Raw genomic sequence first — 12,354 nt, forward strand, 5'->3', positions numbered from 1 at the left:
AAAGTTCCTTTAACATTTCTTTTAAGGCCAGTCCAGTGGTAATAACTTCTGTCTCTCCAATTCTTATTGACAACTTTGCCAGGTAGAGTATTCTTGGTTGGAAGTTTTTTCTTTCAAAGCTTTGACTATATTGTGCCGATCTCTTCTGGGCTGCAGAGTTTCTGCTGAAAAATCTGCTGATTGATTGTCTAAAGGAGTTCCCTTATATGTAACAAGTTTTTCTCTTGCTGTTTTTAAGATTCTCCCCTTACCTTTAACTTTTGACATTTTAATTATAATGTGCCTTAGTGTGGGTCACGTACTCACAAGAGGTCTCTGGGCTCCTTACTTCTAGGTTTATTGTTAGGAGGGAGGTTGCTGAGTCTGCCCTCCAGATAACCTGGCCATATCACACTGTTACAATTTTGAGAGAGAATTACTAACAGATCAGGTTTGTCACAAAAGCCAAATGGCAAACCTCTCCCACCTGTGTTCCCACATAGCAATTGTGAAATCCTTTTATAATTGTGTCAGAGCTCTCTTTGAGTGCCAAGTCTTTTACTTGTGTGGGTCTACAATGTAGAATGTTGCCTGGCATAAAGTGTTCAATAAATAATGAATAGATTCTCTCCCATACCCTTTCTTGATATCAATGAACTCCAAATGAAGCTCTTGAAGGAAAGTATTAGTTCTTAGACAAGGCCCAAAGAGGATTCAATGTAACTTGAGTAATTATTGACCAAGATAAGAAGAAATCAAAATTATCAGGTATATTATCTTCCCAGGCTGGTTAGAAATGTTTTTTTGTTAGGATTCTGAAGCAGAAGGAAACAATAATGAGATTTTGACTTCTTGACTTCAAGTTGACCTCATGGTACAGAATATTTCGCATAAGACTTGCCATATGAGACCCATAAAAATCAAGAAATGTGATTAGAATCTATCAGTCTTGTACCCAAGGACATGGGTGGACAGGTCAGGGCGGACATCTGTTTCACTTGCCACCTATGCTTTGCTGCAGAAGAGAAGACAGGCTACAGGGCTTGGAGCTTTAGAGGAAATTTTAGGTCTCTGGGTTCAAGATTGTTTTAAAATAGCAGTTAAAAACAAACAGGAGTCAAAGAAAACATATTTGACCATGTTAAATCCTTTTACTGCTAAAGACGCTTCACTTAAAAAGTATGGAGCAGTTTATAATCAGGAACATTTTAGTCTCTATGAGCAAGAAAAGTTGGTAGCTGTTTTGCTAAACTGCCCTGGCAGTCCTTCCCACTAATGTATAGAAATTTCATGAAGGCATAGATCATGTTAGGCCCACAAACCTAACCCTTCCCAGCACGTGGCAGGCTTGCCAGGCATACAACAGGCACTCAGAAAATACTTGAATGGATAAGAAGACACTCTAGGCAGGGCAGTTTGTTTCACTTACGTCTCATCAAACAGGGGTTCCAGGGTCTTCCGTTTTACTGAGGTCTTCTTACGACTTGCCCACCTCCTTTCTGGTAGCAAGTAGACACGGACATAGGGATCAGCTCCACTGCTGGTACAGGGTGTCAGGTTTCTGATTTGGTTTCAAAGATATTAAAGAAGAAGGTTTTGAAACACTCAAGGACTCTTGGAGAAGGCTGTACTAGCCATTCAGCTTTAGATGCTTTGAGGATAAAAATGCCCTATTGTCTAGATGACCAAAAAGAATAAGTCTGCAGAATTTGGAGGATAAAACATCAGATGCAGGATTTTGAAAATGTGTTTTTTAAAGTCTGGAGTAGAGCAGGCACTTCCCATCTAAAGGAAATTGGAGCTTCCCACTTGAGAAAAGGTACTGGCTCCAAGTCACCCCAGACAGCTTTTGCAGTGTTATATTGAAACAAAGCCCTTGGCTCTGGAGCCCGCCCATTGGCATCATTGAGGTCCTTGTCATTCATAGCATGCAGCCGTCAAACCTCACTCCTTCCCAGCGTATTACTTGTCTACCTCAGGGATGCCCACCCTACCATCACCTCAAGCACCTCCACTCTTTTGTTCACCTCATGCTCCCAGAGGCCCTTTCCCTGGCCCCAGCACCCCGTTACCTGCAGCCGTTGATGAGCACACTGAGGCAGCGCCGCAGACACACATAACGCACCGTGAGCTGAATCTCACCCAGCCTCCACTGCCTGAGATTCCTGCCTCTGTAAAGAAATGGCTTGTCACTTCCCTTGCCATTATAGGTGTTGGCCTCTCCCCCAGCCCCTAAGACAGAAACATGTCTTGCTTTAGGAACCTAGAGCCGTGGGGTTAATAATTCTCAGTGAGGTTCCTTTCAGTCAGAAGTCAGTTCCATCCATTCACATGTAATTATCCTACTTCACAGTAGGAAGAACATGAACCCTGGAGTAGGATCTGCCTTTATACCGTGATTTCCTGTGGACCTTCGGTAAGTTATTTGACCTTTATGATATTTCATAACATCGTATGATAGATCTTCTATCTCATAGGGTGATTGTGAAGAAGGAATTAAATAATATGCTAAGCTCATCGTTAATAAATGGCAGCCATTGATGATCTATTTCCACATTCTAAGCTTTCCATATCATCCCAGTACACTTGAGAATTCAGGAAATGTTTCTGTGGTAAGGAACCTTAAGAACCGAAGCCTAGCACCTGTTTTACAGTGGGAATGCACTTGCTCTCTCCCCCGTGCCCTGTGTTTCTAGCATATACCCTGCTGCCTCTCATGAAGCCACTTTGTAAAAGACCAGAACGTGCAGAGAAAATTCGTATCTACTTTTCTATCCAGGAATGTATTTTTCACACAGGTCATTTTAGACAAGATTAAGCAGAGAGGTGCATACTCAATGTTGAGGCTGATATCTGTCAGGTCAGAGCAGGAGGAGGCCAGGGAGTTGAGCGAGGACATGCTGGGAGCCAGCCTCTTGGGCGGCCATGCGAGTGGGGAGGCAGGGCATTTCATGGGTCTGGGTGACTTGATGGGCCCTGGAGAGTGGGGGCCTGGGACAGTCAGGAAGATGGTGGCCGAACTCTTCTTCTTCCCCAAGGGCTCACAGAACCCTGTGGCACTGTTCTTGCCTTTAGGCTCTGGGCCTGTCTCGTGGGGCATGGGCTCGGTGGCAACAATAGTGGCACTGGTGGTTGTCATGGTGCTCTTGGAGGTTTCTTTGGTATCAGAAGCAGGATCGGGGGGGGATGGGAAATTTGCAGGGCACTCTCCCTGGGACGGGACTTTGGGATCCTGGTTGGTGTCCACCTTCTTAATGAACAGAGGACCTTTCTTTAGGGCTTCAGGTCCTGTGTATGGGCTCCCCATCTCTCGTTCTTCCACGCGCAGGAACTGCAAGCAGATGACAGGATTATGCGGTAGGCCCCCCACATCCACTCTCTCCTCCTCAGAGAAATGGTTCCTTCCTGACTGCCCAACCCAAGGGATGTCTCCCCCCAGACCATACCTCTCTCTGCCCCTGGGTGCCTATAACCAATTATTCTTTTTCCCTTACTACTGCCTCAATAGTGAGTCTTCATGAGGACTCAGTCCTGCTCCCACTCACACTGGCTGGTGGAGAAAGGCTTATTCTTAGAGCATGTACTGTCCCTCGATGCAGAGGACTCCCAGAATCTAGACCTCCCCCTTAACCTTCACTTATATCACACACTGCCTTCTGGAGAGGGCCCTTTCCAGCTGTCACCCTGTTCACACACACCCCTGTGCTCCTACAACCAAAGTTTCAAACCTCAGCCATTGTGTTTCTCCTTCCCCCTCAATCATCAAGACCATTTCTAGGTTACCTGCATTTCTAACACTATAGTGGTCAAAATATTCTGAAAAGCCTCATTAGGAATGATTAATAAAATGAAACAAACATCCTTTTTAAATGCATAGCCAAATTTACAAGAAAGTAAGGGTTACCGAAAAATAAAGGCTAAGATTTCCTAGGGTCATTTACCAACATTGAAAAATCCAAGGAGTAAGGAGAAGAGGCCTCAGGTCAATGTGAAGCTGGGAGTTGAAGTAGGAACCATGAAGGTGGGGTCTCTTTAGGGAAAACAAGTAGTCTAGGATAAACATTCCACCTTCTCCTCACCCCCCAGAAAAGACTGCTAAGAAATACGTCCATCTCTGCCTATACTCTGCTGGGGGAACTGAAGCCTTTCCTGAGAATATGGCACCTTACAGGACTGTCTTATATGAATTTTGGTTCCTATTATATCTGTGGAATCTTGAAATCTAAAATTTAAAAATTAATGTAAGAATGGACCCTAGTTTGTAGTGCCCCCAAGGTACATGGTTATAGCAAAACAGAACCTCCTTGGAAGCAAGCAACCTCAATCCAGGTCACAAAAGAACACTCAATATATGTTTGCAACTCAAGTCACCAAACGTAGAAATGAGTCACCCTGAAAAAGCATCAACAGATACAACAAATATCAAAATCTCTCAAGATCTTCAGATAATAGAATTCACGGACACACATTATAGCATAGGTATTTTCAGATGCTTAAAGGTGGGATAGAAACAGAATAATAAGATAATATGAAAAAAGACAGTGGATTTGGGAAAGATAGAAATAAAAAAATAGCCTTTGAAATAAAAACCATGAATAGGTAAAGAATTAGTGGTCTACAAGACATATCTAAAGAAATCAGAATGTAGCACCAAGAGATAAAGAAATAGAAAATATGAAAGTGAGGTCAGGTGGAGACAGAGGAGATGGTGAGAAGGTCCAGTGTAGGAGTTCTAGAAGGAAGGATTTAAAGAATGGGAGAGGCAATATCTGAAGAGATAATGGATGATAATATTCCAAAGTTGATGAAAAATAAGAGACGCTATTTACCCGAAGCACCAGCCTCATGGAGATGAGGCTGTCCAGGCCCGAGTGGTCCAGCTGGAAGCACTGCTCCAGGGTGAGGTCTGCGTAGGGCAGAATCCGGCACAGCGGGAGCTCCAGCACTCCCAGAGCACACTCTTGGTCATCATCGAGCACCTGGGCAGTGTGCCAGTCACAAAACAGCCAGGCCCCACAGCCGTTGCCACCTCTCCCTTGGCCCCATTCAAGTCTATGGTTACTTCAATAAGCATGTACTGTGCTTCTGTTGGCCTCTGGTCCTGTTCTGGAAACCTGGGACTAGGACTAGGCCTGGCCCCTGTTTGCAGTCGGGAGAGGCAGTTATGATCTATATGAGGCAAGTGTGTCAAATGCCCAGGGCCACAGGGGCTTTAGGGACTGAGCGGCTAAGGACCTTAAAAGATCTCAGTTCTGCCATTTGTTGTTTAAGATTTCATGACCAAGTCACTGTTTGAGCCTTTGTTTGCTCATGTGTAAAATAAAGAAGCTATCTCTTTTCCACAGATCTTCTGTGAAGACTTAATTATTTTCTGAAGAAGTACATCATCATTAAGGTCCTGGGAGGATCCCAACACAGGCCACTGTGGGTGCTGGGTAACAGCTGGAGAGCCTCAAGGGACTTGAGGGTTTGTCCTTCCACAGCCTCTTACCACTGCCCTTGGGCACCAGCCTCATGCAGACGTGGGGCCTCTGCATCCTCTCCCACCCTAAAGGGGCTGACTTGACTGCTGGGAGAACCTGCTCCAGGTGTATTATCGAGCTCCCCACCCCTCCCGGCTCAGACACTTCTTAATTTGTTTCAAGAGCCCAACTCCAGACAAACCTTCACATGTAGCTCCTCAGCTGCCACGCTGGACACGAAGAAGGAGAACACCTGGCTCCACACTGGGTCCTTGCAGTGGGGACAAGTCTGGGGACAGGACAGAAAGATCACTGAAGGGTCAGGATGGGCAGAGCAAGGTATTGGCTTTCAGCTGGCCCTCTGCTTTCAGTTGGCCACCCACTGTCACCAGGAGCCCTCTCAGCCTCTGCCCAGGGATCAGACCCACACACACTACAGCTTAGGGGAGGCATTAGAGCAGGGCAGCTAGACTCAGCAAGGAGAGCTTTCCCAGGAACTTTTGCAGGGCCTGAAAAGCATACCAGCAGCACTAGAGCTCACTTCCAGGGGAGGGGACCAACAGGATTTCTGCTGCTTTCTAGCAGGTGCCCTTAGGCAAGTCACTCCTCTCTGACCCTCAGATTCTTAAACCATAGAACTTTTTTGTGAGGTTGGTCTGAAGACGAAGTGCCTAGAATGTAACCTGGCACCTACTAAGCATTCAGTCTTCTAATTTCCTTCCCTTTTCTTCTCTCCTTGAAAAGGCGTGGGGCCCCCATTTCCTTGTCCCATGGCTACATACCAAGCTGTCTTACCTTGCTCGTATGTGTCTTCTTGCCTACAGATAGTTTGACATAGGAAGAAGGGTCTCTGCTGACTTTATTCTGTGAGGGGCAAATCCACAACAATGAAAGTGGCACCATTGGCTTGAGACACCACCGCCCACCCCATCCTGCCTCCCAACTCCCAGAGCATCAGTGGGACCTGGGGCCAGCCAATTTCTTCCCTTTGAGAGAAGGCTACTGTGGTGCTCCCAGGGCTCCTGGGCTGCCACAATTGTGCAAGCACCAGGATACGGCTAACTCCAGGAGAGGTTCCCCATTAACGACAGGCGGCCGGGAGCCGGGCCTGGTTCCGCACAGGCTCTTGTTCCCTGGGGCTATGGAAATGGTCATGTTCTGGCTTTTTAGCTTGTGACCCAGGTACTTAACCTTCTGGGTGCTACTTGTAAAATGGCAACAAAAACAGACACACTCATCCTGGGACTCAGGCACAATGAATGTGGGGATTGAGTTGTAAAGTCCAGTGCCTGGCACACAGCAGACTTAATGAATGGCACTGCTGTCATCAGTAGGCTATGGGTGCACAGATGATCACCCAGAAGACAGGGCTGTGGTTACTCATGGTTACTCTGGGGAAAAGGAGCCATGACTTGCTTTCCCTTACCTTGGTGAACCTGGAGAGTTTTTTGGCTCGATATTCACCATTCAGGTAGTCGAAAGGGTTTCTCTATAGCACATGGAGAATAGGATAAATGAATGACACATGGACATTTGCAAGTGACGGGCACAAGGCAGGGTGTGACACTGGTTATGTCACCACTCACCGGCAGGTTGCAGGCACTCTCCAAGAAGACCACGAGGATGGCAGTTGAAAGGCCACCTTGGTCCTACAAGCAGACACAGACCCTCACTAGGTGCTGCAGCATCAGGAGACACAGACTGGTTTTGGAGAAGTCTATTCATGGCACAAGGAAGCCAGCCAGCCCTTGCACTCCAGACAAGCCCTAAGATACCCCACAACCGAGCTTTTTGTTGAGACTGAGTCTACAGCTGCAGCAGGACAGATTCAAGTGAGACACAGGGGTGGACTTCCCCATGAACTGGGCTGACTGGCACTAACAGCTTTGAAGGGCCCCATCTTCCCTGAGATGCTCAGAGACTGTCTGCTGAGAGATCAGGAGCTGCCCTGTGGAGATGAGGCTGAAGGACAAGTTCTGCAGGAACTGGAGCTGGCTGGAGGGTTCTGTGAGTGAGATTGGGGGCTTCGTCTCGCCCACTTCCACACAGCTCACCCACGGAGCAGCCCTGCCACAAGTCCCACCCCTGCCCCACCACACCCGCATACCCCCACACCTTTCCTTTAGGGAGCGCCGACACCCCACACTCACCTCAATCAGAGCTTCTGGGTTGGCAATCAGTGAAAGCCACTCCAGCCGCAGGTGCAGCCGCCCGCTGGTTGTGTCATTCAGGACAAACCACTGCAGGAGGGAGAGGAAAGCTCGGGGAAGGAGCCAGTGAGGTGCTACTGACCCTCTTCAAGCAGTTCCGTTCTGGGACCTGGTGGGGCCTTAATAGGGGCTTTAGGGAAAAGGTGACCCAGCCCAAATGGGGTGGGCTCTGGGCTTGAGGGACCAGGAGAGGTGGTCATACAAGTGCTCGTGTCCTTCTACGGACAGACGGAAACAAGGGTGTCCACAGGGAGGGGGTTACAGGCCCCAACGCTACCTCATCCACCACTCTGTTCGTCATGACATCCCCAAGGCAGATCTGCAGGCTGGAATACAGAGGGAGTCAGCTCAGCTCCAAGGAGGAAAGCAGCAGCAGATGTGAGTGCGGCCCTCAAGACAGGGGAGCTTATTCATCTCAAGGAACCGATGGTAGGGCGCTTGCAGCTCAAACAAACAGATGAAGGACTGTCTGACAATCCCCAGAGGAGAATGAGCAGACACTGGACACATTGGCTCTGGATTTCTCAATGATGGTGCTACTGGTATCTTGAATGGCAGGATTCTTCATTGTGCAAAACTGCCCATGCACTGCAGGAATTTAGCTTCCCCGTCCTGTGCCCTCTAAATGCCAGTGGCCCCCACAGTCATTGTAACAACCCCAGAAGCTCCTCCAACGCTTCCCCAGATGGCCTCCCAGGGTAAGTATAGTTGGCATGTGTGTGTGAGGAGGCACCACCCACATTCTCAGCGTGCCCCCACCCACCCGACCCAAGCCCAAATGGAAGAATGCGATAGCCAGCGGGGAGATGGTCTCTGTAGCTGTTAGAAATGTGCTTGAGCTCAGAACACACTCGAAATCAGTTACAACGCGAACTACAAGCCACACTTCTAATTTGCAACAATACAAAAACTGCAGCTTTTCCCATTAAGATGAAAAATAACATCTGGTGGTGAGCTGTCTCTTAGGCTGTCAGATCATGCCCCTCCCACTTTGCTTTGTTTCTGCTTTTAAAATTACATGTTCATGGAAACAAGCTAAACAATACGGCAGTGTGAAAATTTGGGTAAAACTCTCTTCTGCCTCCGAATCCCAACCCCCTGGGATGAGCCATGTGAATAGCCTGCTGTGTGGCCTCCATGCCCTTCTCTGTGCTCACACAAACATGTTCTTGAGGGTCCTCCCCGGAGAAATGAATCGGATTGCACAGGCCACTTCCAGCTGCTTTCTCCCCCCATACCGGCGTCCTCCAGGTCAATACTCATAGGTCCTACTACTCATCGTTTTTAAAAGCTGCAGAGTATTCTGTAGTTCGGCAATGGCAAATTTATTCAAACGCTCAACCAGTGTCCTCTGAGGCTGGACTATTCATGTTTCACCACCACAGTTCTGCTCACTGCAGAGCATTTCAGGTATAATGCTTTCACTTTACAGGAGATTCCTGGAAGTGGGGCTAATGGGCCAAAGACATGTAAATTTGAAGTTTCTACAGCCAGCCCCAGCATAGCCATTTCAGTCCTCCCACAGCCCTGAGTTTGCGTTCTGCCCCAGAGCAAGTGGCCAGGGCTTTTTGGAACAGGGGACCTGCCCATCCCTGCCAGCCTTGGCTCTACGACTGCTCCAAATGGGGACTCTGGGTACGTCATCAGGAGTGCAGGAAGCAGAGCCCACGGTACACAAACCTTGGGCTCTTCTGTATGCCCAAGCCCTGAGCTGGGCACTCAGGAGACCTCTAGGAAGGAGGTTAGCGGCAGGAACATGGAACAACGGAGCCGGTTGCCTAACACAGTCACTGTGTCAGAGTAACCAAGCCAGGGCTGCAGGTCGCTGAGTGGTGGAAGCAAGGGTGCTGTGTCCCAAGGCCCAGACCAATGTCCCAGGCCCAGCTCAGCCCTCCTCCTCACCTGCCCAGGAAGTCATCCCTGTCAGGATCCTCATCGTACAGGTCCACCTCCAGGTCCTGCCCAGGGACTTCATACACTATAAACTGGAAAGAAAGACAGGTGACTTGGTCTGCAGGCCACAACAGCAGATGAAGCAGACATCACATGACCCAAGGGGAGCTGGATTCCGGCTCTGCCACCTGCCAGTTCAGAGCCCTGGGCAGGTTCCTGCCTTCCAGTGCCTTTGGAGAACCCCACCTGTAAGAAGGGAGTGATGTCCTCTTGCAGGCTGGGGAGACTTAGGGTGGGTGCTCAGGGGAAGGTGGCTGCTGTGTGTTCTGCACGGGGCTCACAGCTTCTGGAGCACTAAACAGGCTGTGGGTACTACCCTTCAAGTAGTAGTGGTTGTGGGTCAATTTAAGGGAGAACTTTAAGCTCCCGGTGTCAGGCTCTGGCAGGGGAGGTTGGGAGGATTTGGGCAGAACTGACTCTGAGGTTCTGTCTTTTACCCTGGTTTGAAAAATTCCAACAAAGCTGACTGGTGGGGAAGGGAGGTGAGGAATTCACTTACTTACGAGCTGTCCCTCCAGCAGGATCCCAGCAGCCCCCTTCTGGAAGCCTGGTGGATGTGGGAAATAGGCCCACTTCTCTGCCCCAGTGTTGCCCCATGTGTAGCAGAGGCCCTCTCTTGTTTGGACCCAGCATGACCCAGCAGAGTCTGGAGGGCATCAAAAGTAGCCAGGAGACCCTCACCTCAAATACCTCATTCCAGGTGGGGTTCAGGTTCTTGTAGATGGTCCTACTCCGGAAATGCTGTAGGCCAATGCTCACCTTGGCGTAGGGGTCTGACTTGCCTCGGATCCCTAGGAAGCTGTCCTTCTGAGCCAGCTTCTCTGCCTCCAGCAAGTGGACTCTGATCACTCCCTGGAAAATGCCCCAGCCCAGGGCTCACAGCTGCTTCCTGGGCTGGACCAACCCTCAAGGCCCGCAGCATCAGGGCCACACACCCCTCTCCTGAGCCCTGCTGCCAGTCCTGAAGGGCACCTTCTGTAGGAAGGCCAGGTGTCTGTCCCCAGAGGCCTCCCAAGTGGGGCCCAGGATAGAGGGGGCAGTGGGGCTGAGCACACAAGAAGGCCCCACATCCTGGGCTGACTGAACATTCCTCCCAATTTATCCCAGGGATTCTTTCCATCCCAAATGATGGCGTCATTGTCCTCCCTCATGTCCCTGAAGGGAGGATGGGAGTCTCCTGGAGTTTCGTAGGGGCAGGGGTAACTACACACAGTCCCCAACCCAGGCTGCAGAGGGGGACCAGGATCCAGGAAGGAATGCCACCTGCGCTCTGCCCCTTCCTAGATGGGTGGCTTTGGGCAAGCCAGTCAACCTTCCCAAGACTCAGTCTTCACCCAATAAAATGAGGATGCCATGCTCTCACAGGGCAGAGACAACAATCATCTGAGAATGCCTGCCTTCCACCAGCCTCGCTGTCCTGCATTCCTGGGCCCAGTGCTCTGTGGCCCAAGCGGGTACTCACACAGGGCAGAGGGAAGAGCAGGTTGGTCACATCCAGCCCCTTCTTCACAGGCACAGTCACACGGTTGGGCAGCACCAGGTGGGCGGCAATGAGGTCCTCCAGCAGGCTGTCTGACACCTCACTGGGGACAGTGGGCACGGCCAGCTGTAGAGGGGTGGCACTGCCTTCCCCAGGTCACCTGCTCCTCCCGCATCCCCAGAACTGGAACCAGGAGCAGAGCTTGGTGGGGTGGGCCCTGCCCGGGAGAGAACAGCTTGGGGGGATATGGGGTATACATTTTGACAGCCCGTCACCACCCCCTTCCCAATCTTGCTTTATTCTCTGAGGCATCGCAGTGTGGTAGGTAAGAGGGATGGCCTGGGGCCTGTGTGTGAATCTTTTTTTTTTTTTTTTAAGATTTTTCTTTATTTGACAGAGAGAGACAGCCAGCGAGAGAGGGAACACAAGCAGGGGGAGTGGGAGAGGAAGAAGCAGGCCCACAGCAGAGGAGCCTGATGTGGGGCTCGATCCCATAACGCCGGGATCACACCCTGAGCCGAAGGCAGACGCTTAACAACTGCGCCACCCAGGCGCCCCCTGTGTGTGAATCTTGGCTCCATCGCCCATGAGCTGCGTGACCTTGGGTCAGTTGCTAACTTCTCTGGACCTGTTTCCTCATCTCTAAACCGAGGATATTAATACTACCTCCTAGGGTTGTTACAAGAAGTTAAAACTCAAAGTGTGGAGAACAGCGCCTGGTGCACAGTAAGTGCCAGCGATGTGTTTGCGCCCACAGTCCCACTCCCGGCCAGCCCATCAAAATTCTGTTTACTTCTCACTCCGTCTCCCCAGTGGAGGAACGGGGATAGTGCCGAGAACAGGACTAGCACGCAGTAGGCACTCAGTAAACATCTGAACAACGCACTGCACAACTGGATTCTCGGAATCCAGGGGACCAAGGTCAGTGGGAACATCCCCAGGGAGGGAGCCGGTGGTCCTTCCTGCAGGCAGGGGGTGTGCCTGAGCCTGGTAAGCCCCAACGTGCCCTGGGCAGTCCAACTGTCCCTCCCTCGTGGGGACATGTGTCCACATGGGGTTGGAGCCCTCCTCTGCTACTCGGGGCGGGGCAGTGGCCCCCACGGTCAGTCCCAGGATTGTGGAATTTCCCAGACCAGCTTCTCTTCACTGGCTTCTGCTGTGACAGTGGCCCCCTGCGACCACGGTTGGGAGAGGCATTGTGGGTTTCTCACCATACTCTTGGGTGGGGGAGGGGGTGGAGTGCAGCTTCAAGGATGACACTGTGTGTGTC

General features: G+C 50.3%; 1 protein-coding gene across 6 annotated transcripts in view; it reads right to left on the reverse strand.

Annotated features, from left to right (window-relative positions):
- Nucleotides 1–12,354, reverse strand: part of ESYT3 (extended synaptotagmin 3) — a 52,002-nt gene that overhangs the window by 13,917 nt on the left and 25,731 nt on the right. For 5 of the 6 annotated variants that reach the window (XR_004625995.1, XM_034661934.1, XM_034661931.1 and 2 more), the window contains 13 exons: nt 11,067–11,187; nt 10,286–10,456; nt 9,554–9,636; nt 7,929–7,977; nt 7,592–7,681; nt 7,028–7,090; nt 6,868–6,930; nt 6,237–6,305; nt 5,644–5,730; nt 4,809–4,958; nt 2,814–3,310; nt 2,052–2,150; nt 1,409–1,540 (listed from right to left, as the gene is read on the reverse strand). Coding sequence is in view for 5 of the 6 variants with exons in the window: in XM_034661934.1 (XP_034517825.1) it covers nt 1,409–1,540; nt 2,052–2,150; nt 2,814–3,310; nt 4,809–4,958; nt 5,644–5,730; nt 6,237–6,305; nt 6,868–6,930; nt 7,028–7,090; nt 7,592–7,681; nt 7,929–7,977; nt 9,554–9,636; nt 10,286–10,456; nt 11,067–11,187 (1,674 nt within the window). In the remaining variant the exon portion in view is untranslated. The remainder of the gene's footprint in view (nt 1–1,408; nt 1,541–2,051; nt 2,151–2,813; nt 3,311–4,808; nt 4,959–5,643; nt 5,731–6,236; nt 6,306–6,867; nt 6,931–7,027; nt 7,091–7,591; nt 7,682–7,928; nt 7,978–9,553; nt 9,637–10,285; nt 10,457–11,066; nt 11,188–12,354) is intronic. The other variant, XM_034661932.1, reaches the window with a different exon arrangement.

This window comes from Ailuropoda melanoleuca, chromosome 6 (assembly GCF_002007445.2).
Source record: "Ailuropoda melanoleuca isolate Jingjing chromosome 6, ASM200744v2, whole genome shotgun sequence".
NCBI classification, from domain to species: domain Eukaryota; kingdom Metazoa; phylum Chordata; class Mammalia; order Carnivora; family Ursidae; genus Ailuropoda; species Ailuropoda melanoleuca.